We start from the raw sequence: 24,524 nt of genomic DNA on the forward strand, positions 1-24,524 counted from the left end.
GGCGCACCTGCCCGCCCCGTGGGTGACCCCCTCAGCCAGGCCGGCGCTTGGACAACGGGAGCTGCGACAAGCGAGGTCTTTATTAGGAGAGTCCCGAGGGGTGGGGGCTGAGGGGAAGGATGGGGGCCAGGTCCTGCTGCAGGCTTCAGCGACCCGTTAGAGCTGGGAGCGAGGTCCAGCAGGCCCGGGCGAGTCTGCAGGCAGAGGAGAGAGGTTGCAGGGAGTGGCGGGCTGTGGCCTCCCAGGCTGCCTGCCTCCCTGCGTGGGGGTAAGCGGGGGTGTTAGCAGGCAGGGGGTTAGTGGGCAGCCACACAGTGGGCCAGGCCCCGCTTACCGGTCCCGGTCAGGGTGTGCGGTGGGTGCCATCAGGCTGGAAGGCAGAGGACACTGAGAACTGGCCCCGGGTGGGTGGGGCAGGGAAGGGGCTGGGGGGCCGGGGATGGAGCCCAGGTACCTACCCACAGGGAAGTAGTGGGGCAGCCGCCGCAGGTAGATGCTCTCGTCCTTCTCCAGAAACACGCAGATGATCAGCCGGTCCACCTGCATGCACCAGGGCCTGGTCAGCCGAGGGGGGGCCGCCCTCCCGGCTCCCGGCCCTCATCACTGCCCCTCTGCCCTGGGTCCTGCAGGGTCGCCTGCTTTGCCTTTGGGACCACCTCAAGCTAGGCTACACCCTTGACCCAAGAGGTTCACAGTGTGTCAGGAAGCCAGAGTGGATAGACGGAAGGGGAGGGCATGCAGGAAGGACTGCTGTGGCCGGAGACCCTTGGGCTGGGTGTTCTGCACCCTGGCCCTGGGCCATGACTGATAGGGCCGGTCAGTGGGACCCGGATGCACCTACCACCCCACCCCTTCCGGCCCTCGCAGCTGGGCCCAGGCCTCACCTTGTCCTTGTGCTGCTCCAGCCACTCCCGCAGCGTGGCCAGCACTACCTCGGCCGCTGCCTCGTTGGGGTAGCCTGGGGACCCAGCAAGAGAGAGAGCCGTGGCTCAGGCCCCCAAAGCACCCACTCCCTGGCCTCTGCACCTCCCACCCCTCCGCGTGTCTGGGCCGGCCACTGCCCACCCACACTTCCTCCTCTCCGTCACCCCACTCACCAAACACGCCGGTGGAGATGCAGGGGAATGCCTGGCAGGGGTGGAGGGTACAGGGGATGAGGACAGTGTCAAGGCCCCGCCCCGCCCCACCCCCCTGCTTGAGTGGGATCCTTTTCATTAGCCCGCTGCCGCCCACGCCAACCACAGCCCCGCCCCCTGCACCCTCACCACTGAGCGGAGCTGGTGCTCCAACACCAGGTCGAGGCTGCGCTGGTAGCAGCTGCGGAGCTCGGCAGCCTGGCTGGTGCTGGGCTGTCCGTGTACGATGGGCCCCACCGTGTGGATGACGTCTGCAGGAAGCCACCAGGTCAGGCTGGCTGGGGTCGCGGTCTTGGTTCTGCCAGCCTGGGCCCTCTCAGCCCACCCCATGTTCCATGGCTTCCCAGGGGAGGACCTCGCCCCTGTGGGCACATGGTGTGCTCCAGTGCCCAAGTCCACGCCTCCATAGACGTGGCAGTCTCACACCAGGGTGGGGGGGGCTCCCCAGGCCTGTGCAGCAGGCTGACGTCAGGTGCCAAGGGGTGTGAGAAGGCTCCGCCCCCTGAGCTCTTCCCCCACCTCCCTTCCCGCCCTCGTCCCACTCCAGCCTCCGTGCACCCCGCTCCACCGGCTTCTCGGGTGTGCGAGGAGGGGCCCAGGTCCCGGCACCCAGGGCTAAGAAGTGCCCCCTGAGGAGGCCTCCAGCAAATCTGGGGGCCGCACCAATGATGCAAGCCTCCCTGTGTGTGCCCCACGAGGCTGCGGGTATCTGCACTCACACTTGGCAGGCAGCCGATAGCCGCCAGTGATCTTGGCCTTGCCGGTCTCGCAGTTCTGCAGGGTCCGGCACTCGTCAGTGAGCAGGGGCCCGGCGGCCCGGTGAATGCAGCCGTCCACTGCAGGGGAAGGGCAGTCAGCCGTGGGCTCCCCGCGTTTCACAGAGAAGGCCAAGGCCCACAACAAAACGGTCCCATCCCCTCTATTGTGCTGTGGCTCCCGTGGTACCCAGCCTTTCTCCCGCGGCCTCCGGCTGCTCCCATCACCTCCGCCCCCCGCTCCCCGCCCCCATTGTTTCCCACCTAAGGGAAACCGAGGCACAGAGAGGCCACCGCTGACCCAGGCTGACAGTGACGTTGTATGGCCAGCAGGGGGCGCGCCCAGCCCGCCCTGCTCTTCCTTGGCAGCGCATTGAGGGCGCTGGTGAGCAGGGGCCTTCCCGGAGGTGGGCGGCTCTGAGCGGTGGGGTCCCGACTGCAGGAAACGCCGCCCGCGCCCAGCCAGGGGTGACCTCTTCCCTGGGCTCAGCCGGGGTGCGACAGCCAGTACGGTGCACCCGGTCCCAGGGTTGACTCCCCAGGCGAGGCTCCTCGGGCTGCGGCACAGGCTCTAGAATCCACTGTGCAGATGCGGAAGCTGAGGCCACCGAGTGACAAGTGGCTGATCAGGTAGGGGCCTCGAGCCTGGTCTTCCGCCCCTCCAGGGGCGCACCCTGCTCCTTAACGAGCTGCCTCGTTAGCACATCCGGCCTAATTGGGGCTGGGCCTGGGCTTGTTAGGAGAGCAAGGGGGGCTCTGGGGCCTAGCCGGAGACCCTGGGGATCCCGGCCCAGGTAAACAACTTGGGCAGGACAGGAGGGGCTCCTGCAGCCCTGCCTCTCCTGGGTGCCAGGGCCCGCAGGAGAGGAAGAGCTTAGCCTCAGGCAGGCTGGGGTCAAGTCCAGCCTCGCCCCTGGGCTGCCTGTGCCAATAGGGCATGTTGGCAAGTCCCTTCCCCTCTCTGAGTGTCCACTGCTTCGTCTGGGAAGTTGGGACAGGGGTAGGGATGCCTCCTCAGGGGCGGAGATGGCATCCTGGCGGGGAGAAGACGACCCTCCTCTGGCAGCTCCCCAGCTCCCACTGCTCCCAGGCGGCGCCGGGGGCTCCCTGGGCACCAGCTGCTGGCTGCTCACGAGGCCGGGAAGGACCCCTGTCTCCCCATTTCACAGACGCGCACAGCGAGACCCTTCCCCCTCCATCACAGCCCTGCCCTGACGTCTGGGCACAAGTCCAGGGACACCAGCTGGGCCACCCCCCTCTTCTGTTTTCCTCCGTGCCCTGTGGGTCCTAATTAAAACCTAATTTTGCAACTTCACTCTAAGCTGGTACCAGATTTCCCAGAGCACCCCACAGCTGGGGTCAGAGGGGGCAGAGGAGTTGGGGGAGCCCTGGAGGGGCTCTGGGACTGAGTTCCCATCCGTCTCCGGTGCAGGGATTAGGGCAGCTGTATGGCCTGGCTCGAGCAGCATCCACGTGCAGTGCGCCTGCCCTGGGTGTGGGTGCCAGGTGACCGTCCAGCACCCTGCGCCGCAGCAGGAGCTACGGAGCGGGGCAGCTGGGTTCAAATCCCAGCTTGCCGGTCACAGATGCGTGACCCAGGGTACATTCTCTCTGGATCTCAGCGGCCCCGTCTGTAAAATGGGTTGACAGTAGGCAGCACCAGGGCTACTGAAAGGATTAGGTGAGTGAACTAGCGTAGGGCAGTGGTTTTCAACCGGTGTGCCACCAGAATTTTCGAAACATCACTACGTGACTATTTAGTCAAGGGCACTGCCCTCTTTTCCCTTAGACTGTGAAATAAGGAAAAAAAAAACAACAGCAGCAGCCAACAAACACAACAGTAGCTGTCTAGTGTGAATTAAAGTTACACCTATCGTTTTTGTCAGATTGACAAAAAATATAACACTTTTTGGTGTGCTGCAGAAGGTTAGTGGGTAGTGCACGTGCCACGCGATGACGCTCGCTGCTGTGGGTGCTGAAGCCGGCGCCAGGCGCGGGCGACGCTGCCGTGCGTGCCGTGCGTGCCGTGCGTGCCGGCTTCCGTTTGACTAGGACGCCGTGCCGGCCTGGGCCCGTGCGCGCAGCATGCACGTGCACGCCAGGGCGTGCGTGGGGGCGTGCGGGGGCGGTGTCCCGCCCGGGCATGTTCAGAGCACAGGGCTATGGCCGAGCCAGCCTTCCCGGGGACATCCCAGCCCTGCCCAGTGGTGTCAGCCGCGTGGCACCCAGCCGCCTGCCGTCTCCCCATGCCGTTGGCCCCGCAGGTGACCTTGGTCTGCCGCGGGGGGGCGAGGGGGCGGCGTGTGGAAGTGCAGCGCCCGGGGATCTGTGTCGCAGGGATTTCATGTTTCCTGCAGAAGCGGGCAGGCCCGCGGCCAGGCCTTCGGGGCTGACCCCGGGGCATGAGGTGGGAGGAGGGGGAGGGGTCACAGCTCGCAGAGGCCGAGGCCAGAGCCCCCTCCGCAGCCCCCAGAGTGGGGCCCGCCCGGTGACCGCCTGCCGTGCTGGCCGCCAGGGCAACAGCGCCCTCAAGGCTGAGCTGAGGGATGGGCCCTGTCCCCGCCCCTGGGCCGGAGCCCAGACTGGCCCTTCCTGCCACCTTCCTGCCACCTCCCTACATGCACCAGCTTTGTCGTTCTCCCGCGTCTGAGTGCCACAGGGGACGCCTGCCACCTCAGCTCCTGCCCTGTCTCCCCTCACCGCCCCTGACGCCGGGCCCTGCCCTGGGCTGGTGTGGGGCTGAGCCGAGCCCTGGAGACCGCAGTGAGGGGGCTTCCTGGGGCTTCATCCGAGAAAGAGCTCCTTCCCCACCCCGTCGGACCCAGGGGCCTTGGGAAAACGCTCTGGGCCCCGGGGCTGCCTGGTGGGAGGGGATGTCCCCAGTCCATACCAGCTGACCCCTCTGTCCCCTCCCTGGGTCCCTCAGCTCCATTCAAACAAACCTCAGACGTCCAACTTAACCTCCACCCCACCCACCCACCCAGCAGAAAATGGGCGTCCCTTCTGCAGAGGCTGGTTCTTTTCCAGCGGGTCCGGGCTGGAGCCCTCCGCCCCCGGAGGCCCGCCCTGCGCACCGCCCCCTCCCCGCCCAGCCTCCTCGGCCAGGTGCTGGGCAGTTACCCTCCACGCTCTTGTTCCACCCCCACAGCCGCCCCAGGAGGGGCTGTTAGTTTTCCTGCTTTAGAGAAGAAACTGGGGCCCAGAGAAGGTGAGAGACTTGCCCAAGGTCACACAGCTGTGCCCTCTCCTGCTCTGGGGCACTGGAAGGGCCTCCCTCACGCCCCCTCCCCCGCCGTCTGGCTCCTGCTCGCTGTCCCCACCTGCTCTGGGCAGACAGGTCTGCACCTGCTGTGTCAGCGTCCCTCCTCACGCCAGCCCCTGCAGCCTGCCCCCTCCCCACGCCGGCCGACACTCCCCCCTCCCGACAGGGAGACTCCTTTGGGGACCTTTCCTTGCTCGGAGGTCTGGAGCCACTCATCTTGCTTGACTGTCCAGCTGCGTCCACCCAGCACGGCTGCCCTGGAGACCCTCTGTCCCTGTCCTCCTGCCCCTCCCCCCCCCATCTCTTCTGCCTGGTTCCCGAGCCCCTCAGACGCTGCTGCTGCCCGGGGACCCCGGCTGCCCCCTCTGCCCCAGCCCCGCCTGGTCCCAGGCACGCCCTCCAGACAAGCCCAGCGCCCTGCAGGGGAGCCCAGCAGCCCTCCTGACAACAGCGCGGCCTCCATGCTCCACACTCGGCCTTCAGGGCTTCTGCTCACTCCCAGCCCCCCGCTCCGAGTCCGGGTAGGGACGAGCACCCGGGCACTGGGCACCGGGAGAGGCCAGGGCTGAGGCCAGGCCTCCTCACAGCCGGCGGAGGCAGAGGCAGGCAGGCAAGCAGGCTCCTGTGGGGCCATTTGCCAAAGCGTTTAGGATACATTGGCCGCTATTTAGGGTGCTGTAATATTCATGAAGGGAAGATTAGATATTTAAATTTATTCAGCAATAAATGCATCTCAGTGGGGGAGCATTCCTCATGCTAAACAAACAAGCAAGCAGGGGCTAATTAATTATTTACTGGAACTCGAGGAGGCCTGTGGCCTGTGGGTCTGGAGCAGCAGGGGTGCCCTGCCTGAGGGCAGGAGACCCGACCGCCCGCCCTCTGAGGCCCTGGGTCTCCCCCCACTCCCCTGTCTGGTGGGTGTGGCCCCTGCACACCCCTTCTGGGGTTCCTCTTCCCAGAAATCCGGCCCACAAGCTCGCTGGCGGCTGTGGGCAAGTCACTCCACCTCTCTGAGCCTCAGACCCTGTGGCAGAGGGTTGTGGGGAGCCTGGAGAGACACGGAGGGGCAGCCTTGGGGTGAGAGGCAGGGGCCAGAGTGACCGAGCAGCTCCCGTCATCGCAGCAGCAGAGTGCAGGTTGAGAGTCGGCCGCTCCTCCACCCCTCTGCAGCGTTACCTCTCTGCGCTCCGTAGCCCCGTCTGTGCCAGGTCAGGGACAGCGCCGCCCCCAGGGTTGGCTGAGCGTGGGGGGGTGGGGGAGGCTGCGCCAAAGTGCCCTGGGCCTTATCACTGTTGCCGAGTTTTCCAGATGGGGACATGGAGGCCCAGCCACAGGCTCTGCTGTCAGAAGACTGTCGTGCTGGAGGGATGGGATGCACGGCGAGGGTTTGGATGTCCCCAAGAAGGCCCCCAGGGGGTCTGGGCCCTAGGGGTCACGCCCCACCCAGACGCCCGGGTGCCCAGCCTGCGGTGAGCCCTCTCCAGCGGCCTTGATGCCAGGGCTGGGAGGGGCCAGGCCCCGCTGGGCCAGTGTGGAAGCTGAGTCCCTAATGGAGTACCAGGCCCAGCCATGAAGCCTGGACAAGTGACCCAGCCAGGGACCCTGGGCCCTGTTCCCCTGCCCACCCTGCACTCTCCACGTTCCTCCCCAGCCCCAACGGAGCCTTGGGGGCCACAGCCCCACGTGACACCCCAGTGCCAGGACCGACTCTGTGCTTCTGCCCACGCCCTCCTGGTCGCTCATTCATTCATTCAACAAACGCACGCCAGTCCCCAGCTCTGTACCAGGCTGGGCCTCAGCCCATTGGCCCACAGGGGTGTAGAGCCCACCCTTGCCAGGCCCCACCCTCGTGGTGCCAAGGCAGGTGGGCGCCCCAGGGAGAAGACGGATGGACGACAGCCCCGTGATGTGATCTGAAATTCATTACGGGGTGAGATCAGCTCCTTAAACGGGGATTTGGAAACATTAGGGCTTCATTATGTACACAACGGCCGCGCCTCATTCATCATGCAAAAATCACTCCCGCTATTAAAACTCCCCGTGGCAGCTGCGTGCAGGGGCTGGTGGCATCCTGCCCGCTGGGGGCAGGGCGCGGCCCCGCCGGTCTGTGCCGGAGCCTCCTGGGGGGCAGAGCCCCGCTGGCCCTCCTGTCCAGCGAGGGCCGCTGAGGAGCGGGGGAGGGAGAGCGGTTCACCTCTGGGGACTCGGTGCCTCGGTTTCCTCACCTGTAAAAGGAGGGAGCGGACAGCGGGCCCCACGGCCTCAAGGTGAGAGCACCCGAGGCCCTGCAGGGGGGCTCCGCAGGGCCCCGCCGTCCACGCAGGGGTGGCAGGAGAGCCGAGGCCCTCACCTGGGGGAAGCGTTGGCACTCCCCTTCTGCTCCCCGAAGTCCAGGAAACAAAATCCTCAACTCAGCCTGAGGCTGGGGCCACCATCCCCCCTCCCATCCCCAGCGCAGCCCCACCCCAGGCCACGCCCCAGCCCCCTGCGCTCATCCGCCCAAGCGTGGCACAGGGCAGAGCTCAGAGAGTTCGTGGACTGGCCGCTGGCCTTTGGGGCCACCTGCTTTCTCTGAGCCCAGCCCAGGGAAGGGTTGGCCGCAAACAGCCTGGCCTGGGGGTGGGTGTGAAGGACACGTGGCCCACCCACTGTGCCAGGCGCGGGAAGCAACTGCGGGTTGGTGGCCCGGGGGTGAGGGGAGACAGGGCCGGGCAGAGGCGCTGGATTACCAGCGAACGGGCGCAATACTCAGAGGCTGAGCCTCCTGGGCCTGTCTGTCCATGGACAGGCGAGCGGGAGAGAGAGAAAGGAGAGAGAGCAAGAGAGAGTGAGAAATGGGAGAGGGCACGTGCCAGAGAGACAGCATGGAAGAGAAATGGAGAGAAAGCAAGTGAGAGGGAGACAGCACGGGACGGACCCCAGGGAGTGAGCTGGGGCCGGCAAGGCGGACATGGAGACAGAGACAGAAAGAGAGACAGACACAGAGAGTGAGACAGAGGGAGAGGGGGCACTGCCTGCCCCCCAGGATCGTGGGTGTGAAGAAGAGAGAGGCTGCGCCCAGGGTGGCAGGTTCTGTTGGAGCAAAGGACCACCATGTGGGGGTGGGGCGGGGGGGCAGGGATTTGTGCACATGCGCACAGGTACTCAGGCGGGGGGGGTGGGCAGGGGAGAGGGATCTGTGCACATGCACACAGGTCCCGGGCCTAGCAGGCCCGCACACGGCCTACACTGAGCACCTACTGTCAGCCCGGAGCCGGACAGACCGGTGCTTGTGTGTGCCCCTTAGGGGGCGGTCTGACGGGGAGCAGTTGGTACCTAACCACACAAACGAAGCCTGGCTATTAAGGGTGACCGAGTGCTGGCCCAAGAGGTGCAGGGTCTGCCGTGTCCCGGCGCCAAGAACACCGCCAGGACAGTGGCAGGCCCTGGGAGCCGGGGTACAGGATGGTCTGAGAGGCTGGCTGGACACTGGGCTGAGTGAGCAGGGGCCAGGCTGTGGCGGGGAGGCCAAGGGGGCCGTGTGGCCCTCTGGGCCGGCAGCAGCACGTGCAAAGGCCCTGGGCCAGAGAGAGCTGCTATGTGTGTGATGCGCCGAGGACACTGGGGTGTGTGGCACACACAGGGACCCGCCAGGTGGGCTGGGGAGCAGGGGCTGTGCAGGGCCGAGAGGGCTGCAGGGCGGGCAAGGGCCGGCCCCCGCAGCTTTGGGTGGGGCCGCTGACCTGGGGCAGGAAGCAGGTATTGCTGACCTCAAGCGTGAACGTGAGGGTGGGGTGGGTCGGGGTTCCGTCCTGCTCTGCCCACTTGCGTCCGAGGTGACCGCCTGCCGGCAGCCCGGCCAACCCTCTGGCCAGCTCTTCGGGGCGCTGGCCAGGCGGACACGGAGATGGCGGCCACGCCAGCGGAGGCGGGCGTCCTGAATTAATCTGTCACTAGTGCTTGGCCGTGGCAGGCGCAGTCATGATTTAGATGAATAATTGAAACGCTCCGATACATTTATTATCCCTTTAGTGCAAAAGTGGCAGAGAAAGACGAGGGGTAATTGAAAAAGCGCGCACAAATCTCCACGAGAAAGCCGGCTCCTTATCGCCGGGTAAACATTTCAGTCCTAATAAACAGGAGAGACACACGTCAGGGCCCTGTCGATTCCCATCCTGGTTCTGGGCCCGCCTCCCTTCTTACCATACAATAAGAGAGTGTTCAAAGTTTTTTTTTCTGTTGAGCCAGGAAAAGGCTCCGAGGGAGGGAGGCGGGAGGAGGGAGTGGGCCTGGCGGCCCCACGGGTCTCTCTGACGCAGACACCGGGCCTCCGCCTGCGGGGCCTGCCCACCCTCTCTGCACCTGTTGAGCTCCTATTCAGCCATCAGGGCCCAAGTCAAATGCCCCCTCTGCTGGGAAGCCTTCTGCCAAAATGGGTCTCCCTGAGGGCAGAACTGAGCCCCGGGTCCCAGTGTTGGACCCAGGGACCCCCCATCATACACACACACACACACACACACACACACTCGGAAGGAGCCCGGGGAAGGAATGGGGAGTGGGGGGCTTCCCTAAGAGTCACCGTGGCCGGAACCATCTGGTGTGGCCGCAGGGCCTGGCGGGGGCTCAGCCCCACAGTGAGGCAAGCCTAGGAGCCCTGGAGCCTATGGGGCAAGTCCTTTCGGCCCCAGCAGCCCCTGGGGGCTGTCACTGAGGTTGGGGGCGCCTGGCCAGCTCCCTTCCCTGCTCCCCCACTCGGAACCATCACACCCTAGCAGCACAAACTGGGCTCGACGCACCCAAGTCCTGCAGGCCAGGCCCTGGCTGGGCAGCTCAGTTGGTTACAGCGTTCTGCTGCATCAAGGGTGTGGGTTCCATCCCTGCTCAGGGCACGTATCAGAGGCAACCAGTGGATGCGTGAACAAGTGGAGCAACAGACTGATGTTTCTTTTGCTTTCTCTCTCTCTCAAATCAATTTAAAAAATAAAAATAAAAAAAGCCCTGCAGGTCAGGCCCCATACCCCTTTGAGGGTCTCCTTCCGAGCTGAGAGCTGCCCTGGGCCCTGCTGGTTTATCTGCTGTCCCCCCCCTCCCCTTCCCGCAGGACTGGCTGGGCTCCCCAGGGCAGGGGCACCCGTGTCCCAGCTCCTAGGGCAGGACCTGGCACACACAGCGTGAACTGACTGCCCCACAAGGTCCCCCAGCACCCTGCTCCCGGGGAGGGTGCCTTCTAGGGCAGACAGTCAATGAGCATAAGCCCAAGACACGGTGTGTGCCGGGGGGTCAGTTCTGTGGGACAGGCACGGAGCGGGGGCACAGAGTGGGGGCGGGGAGCGGCAGGGCGGGGCATCCTCCCACACTGGCCAGAGCAGGCCGGACGGGAGTACAGCGGGTTACACGCCTGGGTGGCTGGGTAGGTGGGTGTGTGGGTGAGCAGAAAATGGGTGGTGACGGGAGAGTCGGGGGTGGGTAGGGGCCTGAACCCCTCGTGGTAGTGGACTCAGCGGAGAAGGGCTGCCCGGAGTCCATCTGGGCGGAGTCAGGCCGGCCTCCGGGCCCCCCAGTCCCAGACTGTCCTGTCTGCGCCCCCACCCGGGCGGGCTGGTGGGTTGGGGCTGGTGCAGACAGGACAGGGGGCCGACCTGAGGGCAGAGATGGCCCAGGAGTCCGGGGCCCTCTCTCTTCCGGCCCCAGGCGGGCGTTGGGCCCCCACCAGCCCCAGCCTGGCCCCTGCCCCAGCCCCGGCCCCTCCCTCCCACCTCCACCTTGTTCCAATCACATTAGCAGAGTGACAGGCCCGGCGAGTACTGGCGGCGGCTCCATAAATCTCAGCCAGCGTTAAAAGGCTGGACTCCTCGCCCACTTCCTCCCGGGGCCCTGCTCACCCCATCCATCTCGGCGTCAGCCGGGCCGCACTCGGGGGCCGCGCTAGCCTCTGCGCACCCTCAATGACACAGGAAGGGGAGTCAGAAGGACCCCCGTGGGGCCTTTTCCCCTCAGTCTGGCCAGAGCAGGTGCCCTTTGACCTCCCAGAGAGAGGTCACCAGGCCATCCCCGAGCCACACCCCACCCTGCCTAAAACCTCAGCGGCTCCCACACCCTCGCCAGCAAGTTCTTAACACGTAGGGCCATCCTGCCTTCACCTGCAGTCCATTCATTCACCTGGCCACCCCTTAGCGAGCACCTGCCCTGTGGGCCAGACCCCACTCCGGGTGCTGCCCCGCACCCCGAGCTTCCGTTCTCAGGGGAGACAGGCCGTGGACAGCGGACGGAACAAGCCACTGAGTGATGAGGCAGGTCGGCGGGAAGGTGTGCTCAGGGAGGTAAAAACTAGAGCAGTGTGAGGGGCCGGGCAGGTGCTGTAACTGTAGTTACGGGCTGGGGGGTGGGGGTTCTCAGCGAGCAGGTGCCGTGTGCACGTAAAGACTCGTGAGGAGGAGTAACGGGAGCAGCCGCGCGGCTGCGAGGAGAAGCAGGGTTCTGGGCCGCGGGCACAGCCAGGGCAAAGGCCCCGAGGCAGGAGCCGGCCGGGCCTGTCCTGGGGAGGAAGGCCAGTGTGAGGGTGCGTGGGGTGGGGCAGGGGCGGGCTGTGTGGTGAGGGGTCCGAGGGGTGGCTGGGGGCCCGTGGGCCTGGGCCGTGGCAGAGTTTGAGCAGGGGAGGAGTGCGACCTGACCCAGGACTTAGAAGGCCCACGCCCTGCTGTGGGCCTTGTCTCCGCACAGGGAGTGACTGGAAACCCAGCTCCTTGGGCTCTGACCCCTCCATCCTCCCGAGCACCCCCCACCCCACACGGCCCCTCACCCTGCCTGGCACGCCTGTCCCACTGCCCTCCACCAGCTCTCTCCTGCCCGTCCCCTGGGCACTGGCGGGGCGCCCACTACCTGGTTCCTGGAGGAGCCATCTCACGCCCAGGCCCGGACGGGTGCCCCTCACCCAGCCTCACCGCACCGGTGAGCACCGCCCCCACCCCAACACAGACCACCCTATGTCGTGAGGGGGGGCTCCCATCTGGGCTGTGAGCTCTGGGAGGGCAGGGACCACACCCCCCTGTTCAAGGCCCGGCACGCAGTAGGTGCTCAGTTTCTGGGGGGTGAAGGAGGGCGTGGCTGCGGGCAGAGCGTGGCGGGTGTCCGATCAACGGGGCGCCAGCCTCCTCCAAAGGACGGGCTCGGAAGAGGGTCCTAGCTGGCCTGTCTGTGCCCCCCGTCCTCCAGCAAAGCCCCCCCCCCCATTCTGAGAGGCTTCCAGGGTGGCTGTGCCCTCCACAGGGACAGCTGGAGGGTAAGTGGGGAGGGAGGGAGGGAAAACATCTCCAGCCACAAACAGATGCCGCCCCCCCCGCCCCCGCCCACGTCCTGGCCGGTCACCGACAGCTCTTAGTGCTGCTCTTATTTATTCCTGACCTTCGCTGCCCCTTTTATTTTTCCCCCTTTTAAAACCTGGCCTGGACCCCGCCACCGCTGCCGTAAACACAGCCCCCGGGATTTATCCTACGGCGCATTAACCCCTGCCCCCTGCCTCACCAATCATCCCGCCGCCTGTGCAGACAGCGGGCGGCCCGGCCGCCGCGGCCCGGCGCTGGGGCGAGGGGCTGTGAGGCAGCCCCTGGGCCCAGCTGGCCGGGGCGGAGGCCCTGGGACCCAGGTGCTGCCTTGGCTGCGGAGCCCACCCTGGCGTCTGACCTCCTGCCCAGCGGCCACCCCTGCCTCGTGGTGGTCTTGAACAGTGAACACACAGGCAGTGTCGAGGGTTAGCAGCTGGCAGGCCTCTCCCCGACTACGAGACCTTGGCCTGCTTTCGGAGCTGAGCACAAGCGAAAATTTTGTCCTCCCAGGTGGGGAAACTGAGGCCAAAGGGGTGCAGAGCGTGCTGAGGGCCTGGCCTGGGCCCTTGAAAGCCTTCCATGTCCCCTGCCTCCCCGTCACAAACCAGGAGGCCTCTGTTCAGAGGCTGGGGACCCGCCCAGGCCACTCAGCAGTGAGGGGCCCCGGCCTGCCATCCAGGGGTCTGGCTTTGTCTGCGGGGGTGGCAGACCTGACAAGGTGAGAGGGAGGGAGGCAGGAAAGGAGGGCAGAGATGCGGTGGGGACCACGGGCAGGCTGCGGCAGGAAAGGCCAGCGGTGAGCTGGGCACAGAGGGCGGGGTGGGGTGGGGGGAGCAGGGGGAAGGAAGCAACCGTGGAAGGAGCAGCACCCCCCGCCCCCCAGACCCCACCCGCCCCCAAAGGACCTCAGGAAGGGCTCACTCACCACCGCCTCCTCCGAGCAGGGAGCTGTTGGCTGCAAGAGAGAGAAAAGGCTGGTCAGTCGGGGGGTGGCTGGTGGGGCAGGCTGTGGGGGGCGTGGGGAGGGCGCTGCCAGCTGGGCTGGGCCTCTGGTCTCGGGGCACAGGGTCTCCTCTGAGGCCGGTGGAGAAGGGGAATGTGAAGGGGCGGGACATCCCCTCCCCCTGAGGCCTAGCGGGGCCTGGGGTTTGCACGGCGGCGAGGGAGGGCCCCGGAGCCGCCAGGGTCCTGCCCGCTCACCCCCGAGGCAGCTGCCCGTGGGGCCTAGAGTGGCAGGGGGCCTGTGGCCACGCGTGTGTATTCACTCACACAGTCTTGGGCCCCATGCCGTCTGCTGAGGACCGGGGAGGGGCTGGGCCTGGGGCAGATAGGTGGGACGAACAGGCCGTCCTGGGCCCTGCCCCGGGAGCCCACTGGCCGCAGAGGGCACAGGCCTAAAGCTGCTGCTGCTGCTGCTGCCCGGGCCGGTGAGCGGGGGGCGAGGGGAGGGCACGTGAGACTGTGGGCCAGGGCTGGGGCGGCAGTGGCCGTGCGTGAGGCTAGGGCCCAGTTCTGGGGCAGCGAGGTGAGGGCCCAGGGCACCAGGCCCGGACCCGGCGCTGAGGCCGACCGGTGGGTGACTCGAGGGTTACTTTCCTCTGTGCCTCAGTTTCCTCAGAGAGAAAAGGTCGAGGGAGCTCCGACCCTTGCCCCGTCCCTCGACCAGAGCTGGCCAAGCAGCTGCTGCGGCTGCCCGGTCCAGCTGGCTCTGCCCGGCCCGCTGCCCCCTCCCGCCTCTCCACGGGGCTGGTGGGGGCGGGCAGGGTGAAGCTGGCAGCCTCTCCGCTGGGCTGTCAGGGCCATCCGGGTCAGCACCCGCTCCCCAGCGGGGGCTCCGGTGCCCGGCCGCATCTGTGTGAGCTGCCGGCGCTCGTCAGGGCAGATGACGGCGAGCCAGGGCAGGTGCGTCCCAGGCCGCGGTGCCGCCCAGGTGCGGAGACCAGCTGCGCCACAGCCACTCCGGCCCCGGGGGCCCTGGCCCCGACCCTGCCCCTGGTCTTGGGGTCCCCTCCGCGTGAGGGGACACACGGCGGAGCCCGGCCGGGAGTGGGGGCCGTTTCCGGCTGGCCGCGCCGCAGGCCCCGGTGCCATTCAGAAGCCGCGGACGCTGCTAAGTGGTGCCGGCGGCTCCGAGTGGCTGGTCTCCCAGAGCTGACAGCGCCTCGCCTGGGGAATAATTAATTCCACAGCCCGAAAACCCAGGGCTGCACGTTGCCACGTTACTTGCCAGATTAATACAAGCAGCTAATTAAGATGGAGAGGCGAGGAGAGGCCGGGCGCTCCCCAGGCAGGGCTGGGGGGCTGCGGGGGGCTCGGGGAGGCGGCGGTGGTGGCGGCGAGGCAGCTGGAGCGGGGTCCTCCTGAAAGCAGGAGGGGGGCCATGGACGGATAGATGGACGGACACCCGGGCAGACGGGCCGGCGGCCGCGGGGTTGGGCCCGAAATGGCCCTGGATGTGGCCTCTGCCCCGGGAACACACGTTTCGATGGCAGAGCCAGGGCTTTGCACACGTGACCCTGGTTACTGTCATCACGCAGCCTCGGGAAGGAGCTGCTTCCCCTGTGAGGCCGAGGGAGCCGGGCGGGCACGGGGTGCGTTGCCGGTGGCAGCAGGAGGGTTGGGAGGGGGTCTGTCTGGCTCCGAAGGCAGGCTGAAAAGCAGGCTGACCTCAAGGCAGACTGCGGCGGGGGGGGGGCTGTCACAGGGAGGCTCCCCTCCAGGCCAGGGCCTGCCTGCCCCACACGGAGATGGAGCGCACAGTGGGCTTGCTCCCACCGCAGCGGGCCTGGCCTCAGAGCAGGGGGCTGGGCGTCTAGACAGCCCTGCCCTGGAGCCCGAGGGGGCATCTCTGGGCCCCCGAGGTCCGAGGGGCAGTCCTGGCGGCTGTCGGAAGCTGCCCTCCATGGCCCTTCCCCACCCCCGTCACCTCCCTCTCTTAATTAACACCGGCTGCAAACGAGCTGGCTCCCGCGCCGCCGGCTCGGGGCCAAGCGGGTTGGCAGGGAGCCTCGAAGGGGCAGGAGGGGAGAGGCCCTGACCTGCTGTTCTGCAGGCCCCTGATGGAAGGAGATGCCAAGCCCCCAGCTGCCCCCCAGGCCCCTCTGTGTGTGACCCTGCCCCGGGGAGGGGACGGGGGTGAGCCGCCTGGTGTCTGCCAGGCCAGCAATATCCTGGAGCGGGGGTGGGGCGGGGGGCATGGGCAGAGGCTGAGCCGGGGGAAGGGCCTGCCAGGCGGCCAGGTGGCAGTATCTGCCACAGGTGGGGAAGGGCAGGAGGGGCCGACTCTGGCTTGGACATGGGCTGCACAGAGGCCAGACCACTGGTTGGGCCCCACCCCGGCGTGTATCCTGGGAGGCTGGTCTGCAGGGTCCCTTGCCTCCAGCCCGCCACACTCAGCATTCCTATGAGTAGGGGCCCCGGGAAGGGCGGCGACCCTGTGGCCGGACCCGGTTGCTGCCTGGCTCTTCTTTGGGGCCCCCCGTCTGGCTCTCCTTCCAGGGCCCTGGCCGCCTGGCCACACGCTGCCCCCGTACGGCTGACTGAGGTCCTCAGCTGGGCCAGGCGGCCGGGGCGAATGGCCTGGGGGTTTGGAGAGGACACTGAAAAAGGGGGGCAGTGCCAAGGACACCCACAGGCCATCCCTTGGGTGCGCCACCAAGCATCCCACCTGAAGCAGGGTGGTCCTGAGCCATCCTCTCCCCAGGCTGGGGCTGGCCCTCCCTCCTCCCCGAGCCCGGACGCCTTGAGACCCCAGCTCCCGCGCCTTCCGCTCTCTGCCCCGTCGAGCCCCCCTCAGTTCGGGTTCAGACTGTAAACAACTGTGAATAGCCCATTTCTCAGACGGGGAAACTGAGGTTCACAGTGACTGGGGAGGGCAAGGGGCTTGCACAGCACAGTTGCCTGTTTTCTTCACCGCTGCCCCCCCCCCCCCCCCCCCGTGTCTGCACGGGCTCCTGACCCCGCCCCGCGGAGGCACAGTGATGGCTGAGCCGCCGGGTGGTACGGGGGCGGGCGCTGGGTTTCCAGTCCAGGCCGGGGCTCCTGACTGGCGCTACCCAAGGGACCCGGCCTGCCCCGGAAGTCGGGTCCTTGAGCTCATGAGGGGCTCGGTGAGCTGGGCCCGAGCCTCGCCCTGGGGGCCCCAGGAGGGGCATGAGCCTTATTCTGGCTTTGGGGTGGGGGATGCAGGTTTCTGGGACAGAGGGAACACCTTGGGGGCAGGGGGCGCCTGGTCTGAGTCAGCTGGCCGGCCCCCGCTGCAGCCCGAGGCGGCCCAGACCCACGATCCGCCCCCCTCCAACCCCCGCCCCATGGATGAGCCTGCGCCATGCTCCGCTGGACTTGATTAACTGGCTCCAAGCCTCCTTGGTGCTGGGCCTTGACCTTGGGGTGGAAAGGAGGTCTGCACCCCTTGTCCGCAGTCATTGCCAGATCCTCTGCGCCCTGGTGCTGGCCCTCCAGGTTGGGGGTCTGGGGGGCATCTCCCGAACGTTTGGCTGGCTCTCCTCTGCCCCCACACTGCTGCTCATACAATGCACACCCCGAAACCCCACCCCACACCTTCTCAGGCCCAGCACCTCCTCTGGGGAAACCCAGCCCCTCCCCCACCCCCTACGTGCTGTCCCTGTGGGTGGGGCAGGGTCGCTCCCCAGGCTGAACTCCAACTCCTGACCCAGTCCAGGGGCTGGCACGTGGCCGCTGCCCCGTGCAAGGGAGGCTGCTTAGCCACTGTCACTGAAGGTCAGAGGAGGCCCCGGGCAAAAGCAGACTCCAGGGCCCCTTCTTCCCTCCCTATACAAAACAGTTTAATTGGGTCCCAACCACGTGCCAGGTGCCACCAAGCTTACAGAGAGGACGCAGACACTGTCCCTGGAGGAGGGGAGCTCCCAGCCCTGGGGGTGGGGTAAGGAGCACACACTCGCCACGGGGAGGGACGTGCCAGGGCCGGTGCAGCCCGAAGCCCAGCAGGCTTCCTGGAGGAGGTGGCCTGTGAACCGAGGCTGGAGGGAGGCAGCGCCTTCAGAGAGAAGAAGGAAGGACATGCAGGGAGGGGCGGGGCAAGGGCCTGATGGGTCAGAGAGTTTCCCGGAGAGGATGGGGGGCCTGGTGGGCTGGGCCTGACTCTCCACGGCTGGGGGGCTGCTCAGAGGGGCTGTAGGAACTGGTGGGGGAGGCTGAGTTGAGGGGGGCAGATGGAGGCTCTGGGGCACACAGACACTTCCTCCTTCTCTGGTTACAGACCCACGGTCCCCCCAACCCCTCCCTGCCCCTTGGCCCCCCCCATCCCTGCTCCTGACCCAGCACCTCATTAGGAGGACGGCCCCCACCTGGAGGGCCCAGTCCGAGTCTTGGGCCCACAGTACTTCTAGGGACCCACGAAAATGTTGTCATTTCTTTTAAGAAAAAAGTGAACTTAAAGGTTGAAGAAAATGTTTTAATACATAATGTTAATATATTTGTCTTTATGCCAATAAAGTCATCAAATCTAACTTGAACGTTTTCTATGGAGAAGGGGGCCCACCGCGGCAGAAGTGGCTGGGTGCAGGCCAGAGCCGCTCCGATGCACACGGGCCCCTTCCCGCGCACCCCACGCGGGGACACCGTCACAGCCCACACTGCAGAGAGAAGGCTGCCACGGACGACGACCTTCTCTCGCTGCGGAGCTGAGCGTCTCCTATGTCTCCCCCAGCTTCTCGATCAAACCCCGGCCGCCGCTCGCCTTGGCCCTAGGAACCGGTCCCTCTCACGCCCGGCCCGTGGGCCCCACTGCCTCATCGCTTCCCCTCTCCCCTCCGTCTCTCCCTCAGCCACTCTCCCGATCCTCAAACTCGCCCCGTGCCCCCCGCCCCAGGGCCTTTGCATGAGCGGGTGCCTCTGCCGGGGAGACGCGCTGGCCACCGCCCAGCCTGGGAGTCAGCCCTGAGGAGGGCATCCGCTAGCAGGGGCCAGGGCGGCTCCCTGGCTACGCGCTCCTGGGGGTTATGAATCACTGTCTCCAGCATCGTTGCCTCCCGGGTGACTGCCCTGTGTGTCTCATCCACGGCTGCGTCCCCAGCTCCCAGCACAGGGCCCAGTGCATGGCAGGGACCTGCTGGCAATCTACTGAACAAACCAAGAAGGCTGTGCATGGATTGTGCCCAGAATCACTCAGCGAGGCCGCCCAGGGGCCGGCCTGGCTTGGAGCCCAGGCTGTGACCCCTCGGGTCTTGCAGAGGAGCCCACCCCTAGGGCGGGGGCCTCGGGGGCAGGGCCTGGGGTGGGGGCCCGCAGGCCACAGGGCGGGTCCAAGGGCAGTGGCAGGAGATACGGTAGGAGCCGCCTTGGCTTCTCCCCGCCGGGAACAAGATCCTCCAGCCGCAGCGGGTGCGGCAGCGGGGGGCGGGGGTGGGCACCAGGGGAGGCGAGAGGGCACCGTGCGGGGGCTGCTGGCTGAGAGGAGACTCAGTGACCCGGGGAAAGCGCTGAGCAGGTTCCTGGGCCAGGGAGAGGCCTGCACGCGGGCACAGCGGGCACAGCGGTGACCTTGAGCCTGCACAGCCCCTCGTGTGCCTCCGGAGGCCACTGGTGGCTCGTGCTCCAACCTCTGCTCCCAACACCCTGTCCTGGCCTCCGGTGCCGGAGAGGCCTCCAGCCAGGCACGGGGAACTGGGGGCCGCTGCCCCGCACCCCAGCAGGCCCGGCGTGCCATGCTCCTTCCTCCTTTGTGAGGCCAAGTCTCGGCTTTCTGTCATTTGACAAATATGCATGCAGCCCCTACTGTGTGCTGGGCTCTGGGACGCGGCGGGTGAGGCTCTGCAGTCAGAGCTGGCCTCCAGCAGGCCTGGGAAATGACAACGGCAGAGAAGAACCCCGGATGAGAGATCCGGCCGGCAGGGCCCAGGGTGGTGAAGGGAACCAGCAAGAAGGGAGTGGCAGATGGGCGGGTGGGGCTGATCCCGAGGAGTCAAGGGACCTGCAGGGTAGAGGGAGCTACTGGGAAGAGCACCCCCCAGGGCCCAGCCTGTGCAAGGGCCCTGAGGCAGCGGCAGGCCCGGCTGGCCAAGGCCCATCCAGGCGGCTGCAGCAGAGAGTGGGGGAGTGAGAAGTAGGAGAGAAGGTCAAGGGCAATGGAGGCAGGAGGGGGACCGCTGGCTACTGCACTGTCCAGGGGGTCCCTTTCCAGACCCCCCCTGTGTGTCCCTACACGGCCCCTGCGGGTTCACCGCAGCTGGCCCGTTCCAGCCTGCCTCCCCCCGCTGGGCCACCGCCCCCCCCCCCCCCCCCCCGGCTCACCTGCACCCCAGAGCCTGGCCCAGTGCCTGGCGCCTTTGAGGTGATGGCTCGTCACCGACTGGCCGCCCCAAGCGGCACCGGCGGGTTTGGGGGAGTGGGCTCTGTTCTCGGGAAATCGGTGCCGTTGCCCACCCCCCGCCCCACTCCCCCCAGACCGGCGGTGTTCTTGAAGGTGAGTCGTTTAAAACCTGTTTTAGATGAGAAACGCCCCACGGAGTGAGTAAAATGTAAAATGTGCTGACTTTTTGAAGATAAAAACAGAGACTTCAAAGGCATCTCAAGCGGCTAGAAGTTGCCCAGTTTGACAAGCTCTATCCCCCCAGGCCAAGGTCACTGTCCTCTGAGGCGGGGCTGCCCATGGAAGTGGGAGGGTTCCTGGACATTCCCCGGGCTTGGGGGAGCTTGTGGGGGGGGGCTCAGGTCTATCAGCACCGACCGCTGGCTTTCACGTGGGATCTCGGCCCAGCATCTGAACGCGTGCACCCCGCACACACCCTTCCCCCCTGTTCACAGGTGGAGAAACGGAGGCCCAGAGGTGACGTGACTTGCCCAAGGCCACAGCACTTATGGAGAGGAGCCAACGTCTTTATGCTTCTCCAGGCCTGGTCCCAAAACCCCCCCGACCCTGGCTGTGAACTCGAACTTGAGCTAGTTGCTCTACCCCCTGGGGCCTCAGTTTCCTGATCTGTGGGGTGGGTATGTCCTTGAACTGATGCCCTCATGGGGCAGAGATGATAAAGAATAAAATGCCCGTAAAACCACTGTGGCCTCATAGGGTGTCACAGCGGTGATGGGCGTGTAAGCTGGGGTCCCTGGGTGTGGGGGGTCCCCGGCTGTCCCTGGTCAGCCAGGGAGAAGGGCGAGATCAGTCCGCGGACAGGCTGGATTGAGGACGGCAATAATGACGACAGCAGCTTCCCATTGAGGTATGCTCTCCCGCGCGCGAGGGAGAGCCGTGGGGACCTCGCTAAGCATGCAGCCCCAGTCCACAGACGGGGAAGCTGAGGCTCCGACAGGTGCCGGTCCGAAACCACACAGGTCGGGGTGGCGCAGACAGGGTTCAAACCCCGCTAGTCTGACTCTGGAGCCAGAACACCCTGCCCGGCCAGACACAGTGGCTCCTCTGCCTGGGGGACTCAGCCCCTCCCCTCTCTTCTCTGAGGGGATCTCTGCAATTCCTCAAATCGCTTGGGGGGTGTACCCAGCGGGGCCGCCCCTTCCAGGAGGCCCCCTCTCACTGGCGCGGTCCCTCTGCCTCCCGCACCTTCAGTCCTGCCCCCACCTCCCGTTCAGCCACGTCCACCCGCTCTGCGGCCCGCGCTGCCCTGGGCGTGCCATCCCCAGGCCCCTCCCTGCAGAAGCCACCTGGTCCGCCACCCAACTCGAAGCTGGTGACTTGGTTGGGATTCCCGCCCGCTCGGGCCCCTCCTTTGTCCCCTTCCGCCCGCCTGGGTGCTTTGGACTCTGCCCCTGGAGCCCCAACCTCCCGGCCAGCCGCCCCCCAAAGCTGAACCCCCGAACCCATCCCCAGGCGCCTTCCTCCTGTTGGCCTCTCGTTATGCGAGACACTCGGGGGTAACACACGACAACCTAACCAACGCGCAGAAACGAAACGCGAAAGAAAAGCGAGACGCCCACGAGCGTGTGGTTGCTCAGATCCAACGAGCCCCGGCCCGCGTGTTCCTCCAGGACCGTGCAGACTTTAAACAAAAACAAAAATAGTTAATAACGCATTTATCAAGCAAATTCTCTGTGCCAGGCGCCGGGCCAAGTCTTTCAGGTGGATTCTTTCATTTCGTCTTTCCCTCCCCCACAGCCCGGGGAGAGGGCGTTGTTTCTCCCGCTCTGAAGCACAGGCGCCGGAGGTTGAGCGACCTGCCCAAGGTCGCGCAGCTGGGCCGGGAAGTGGGGAGCCAGGGTTCGAATCAGGTGGTCTGACTTCCGGGGGACCCTCGAGGGCCGCGGCACAGTGGGACGGGACCGGTGGGCTGCCTGGGCCTCCCCTCCCCCCAGGAGCCAGGCACCCAGCGTCCCACCATTAGCATAACCACGAACGTGAGCCTCCCTGAAACCCAGTTACCAGGAGATGGCTTGGGCCCCGGCCAGCTGGGTGCGGTATCCCTCCGCGCAGAGACGAGGGGCTGCGGCCCGAGGGAGCCCTGGCGGGTGGGAGAGCCAATGGCTGACACGGAAAATGCCCTGGGAGGGGCCACTGCTGGGGCCGGTGTGGGTGGGTCCTGAACGCAGCCATGACCCCACTCATCGGTCCCGTGGACCACCCCGACTGCCCCCAAGGACAGGTCACAGGTTCTTCCGCTCCCCGTTTGCGGGGTGACCCCGGGCAGCCACCTTGCCCCGTCTGAGCTTCGGTTGAAAGCCAGGCGCTGTTTGAGCAGAAAACAAGCCCTGGGTTGGGAGGACGGAAGAGTGCCCACTGGCTGTGCCCAGCCGGGCAGCGGGCTGCCCCGGGGAACATCCCCACTCGTGCTCGAGGCCCACCCACTGTCTCCTCCCTCTGGGGCCGCTGCTCTGCTGCCCCTCCCCCTCCACTGCACCCTTTTCCGTTGATTTCCCGTGCATCAAGGCAGGGGTGCACATGCGCGCGCACACACGGCCCCTTGAGCTGACACCAGCTCAACAATTAGACCACCCTGGAGGACTTGGAGCCTCCCCTCCTCCCACCCCCGCCCCCGCTGGGGAGCCCACCACCCCGCGCTCAGCAGAGTATTCCCTAGGTCGGCACATCTGCATTTCACACGGAGTGGGGCCCCTGGGATAGGCGGCTACTGTCCCCGAGGCGCGTGGGAGACAGACCGAGTGGCCCCAGTGGCTCTGGTGGGTCTGTGTTCACGGCTGTATAGTATTCCAGGCAGGGCCTGTCCCGCACTCATCCACCTGCCTTCCCGCCGACCAGCAGGTGAGAGTGGCGGTTCTGTCTCTTGCAAACCCAGCTGCGGGAGCATCGCGCACACGCCCCGCGCGTGCACGTGCCGGGGTTCCCGGTGGGTAGACGCCTCGGAGGGGGACCGCTGGGCTGGGGTATATGCACATCTTTCACTCCACTAGTCATTGCCAAATTGCTCTCCAAAGTAGCGGTTGTTCAGATGATCGCTCTAAAATATAAATTAAATCATGTCGCTTCCCTGCTCAAAACTCTCCAACGGCTTCCGACTGCACCGAGAATAAAATCCATACTCCCCTCCACCAACGCCTGGCCGTATCCCAAACTCTGCCCCCCGCCCCCAGTTTCCTGGCCTCCTTGCTCCTCCTCCAATAGGTCCGGCTCTTTCCCGCCCCAGAGCCCTTTGCACATACTGCTCCCTCCGCCTGGCGCACGCTTCTTCCAGCTCTTTCCAAGCTGGCTCCTTCTCATCCTTCAGGCCCCAGTGAAAATGTCACCTCCTCTGAGAGGCCTTCCTTGACTACCCAAGGAAAGTGCCTCCCTCCCTGTTCCTCTTATCACACTGTGTGTTTCACACTGTTGGAGCCCACGCCTCGGTCCTGTGATGATGTCATCCTTGAATCGGTTTGCTGATGCGTTGCCAGCGCGGCAGCCTGCGGGGGGACCTAGTCTTCTCTGGTCACCCCTGTACCCGGAGGCAGACGCGGGCTCGGCACTGAGGGGCCGCCCTTGGTGCCGTTCATCCGTTCAACAGACGTTGGACCAACATTGACTCTGGTTGCAAGGTATGGAGGGGCGAGCTGTGGGGGAGGGGCTCCGCAGAGGGGGTGTGGCCCAGCGAGGGCAGAGTGGCAGCCAGGCTAGGCCCCTGGGCCCGCCCAGAGCCTTCTCCCATGGCCACGGGGAGCCCTGGCAGGCGCTGGAGCAGGGCGCAGCAGGGTCTTTGCACTTTAGAAAGACCCCCCTCAGAGTGGACTGGGGGGGCGGGGGGCAGGGGCTGGCGGTGGCCCAGGATGGACTGACAGAGAGCCCCAGCTGAGAGGCAAGGCCGAACCCACGGGGACCAATTAGAGGACCGTGGGAGACCGGAGTGGGTCAGGCGTGGCGGGATCGGCTGCCAATGCGGCTCAATCAGGTCAATGGAAGGAGCACTTTGTGTGTGAGCCTCCCCGTTCCTGCCTCCCCCCTCCCCCCTCTTCCATGGTAGCAGGAAGCTGGGGGGAGCTCCCCGATTTCAGAGAGGGCGGCGGAAACCCAGCGGCTCCTCCCTGGATCCCGGGGAGGCACCCAGGACCTGGCCCTGACCCCGGGTACAGATGGGAAACTACGGCCCTGGAAGGAGAGGAGCGGGAAGAAGGCCACACAGCGGGACCCGCCCCCTCTTGTTGCCTTTGCAGCAGGGCGTGCCCGCGCGGAGGCTGAGCGGACGTCACCCCCTTGTGTATAAGGACGAAGAAGGAGGCGGCCACGGGCGGCCCAGGGGGTTCTGTTGGACAGCGGGGAGGACTTCCTTGGAAACTGTCCCCAGACGCAGCCAGGTCAGGCCTGCTTCTCCGGGGCCGCCTGAGACTGGTGGCCACTGCGCCTGACCGGGACCCTGGGGACCAGAGACTCGGTGGGGCGGGGGCGGCGGCTCATCCAAGGTCACTAGGCCCGGAAGAGGCAGGTCAGCCTGGCTCCAGCCTGAGTGCTCCCTCGGTGGGCATGCCTGGGGGTCCGTCCGAAGGGCCGGCGGGGCTGGAGGTGCGGCGAGTCCCCCTCAATCCCTCCCTGCCTCGGACCTGGGGGTCTGGGAGCCCAGAGCATCCCCCGCCCTGTAGGCCTCAGGGCGGCCATCTTACCCCCTCCCAGGCCGTGTCCTGTGGGGGATAAGATAGGACGCCCCCTGGGCTGGGT

The 24,524-nt window shown here is 66.3% G+C and overlaps 1 protein-coding gene across 3 annotated transcripts in view; it reads right to left on the reverse strand.

Moving 5' to 3' along the window:
- Positions 1 to 60: 60 nt before the first annotated feature.
- MACROD1 (mono-ADP ribosylhydrolase 1) overlaps positions 61 to 24,524 on the reverse strand; it is a 135,506-nt gene continuing 111,042 nt past the window's right edge. The window contains exons 4-11 of one of the 3 annotated variants that reach the window (XM_036029637.1): positions 13,380 to 13,409; positions 1,856 to 1,972; positions 1,266 to 1,387; positions 1,098 to 1,128; positions 885 to 958; positions 459 to 540; positions 335 to 370; positions 61 to 194 (exon numbers count right to left, since the gene is read on the reverse strand). In XM_036029637.1, coding sequence (XP_035885530.1) covers positions 366 to 370; positions 459 to 540; positions 885 to 958; positions 1,098 to 1,128; positions 1,266 to 1,387; positions 1,856 to 1,972; positions 13,380 to 13,409 — 461 coding nt within the window. In that variant the 3' untranslated portion in view covers positions 61 to 194; positions 335 to 365. The remainder of the gene's footprint in view (positions 195 to 334; positions 371 to 458; positions 541 to 884; positions 959 to 1,097; positions 1,129 to 1,265; positions 1,388 to 1,855; positions 1,973 to 13,379; positions 13,410 to 24,524) is intronic. The other 2 variants (XM_028516626.2, XM_036029636.1) reach the window with 2 other exon arrangements.

This window comes from Phyllostomus discolor, chromosome 6 (assembly GCF_004126475.2).
Source record: "Phyllostomus discolor isolate MPI-MPIP mPhyDis1 chromosome 6, mPhyDis1.pri.v3, whole genome shotgun sequence".
Taxonomy (NCBI): Eukaryota; Metazoa; Chordata; class Mammalia; order Chiroptera; family Phyllostomidae; genus Phyllostomus; species Phyllostomus discolor.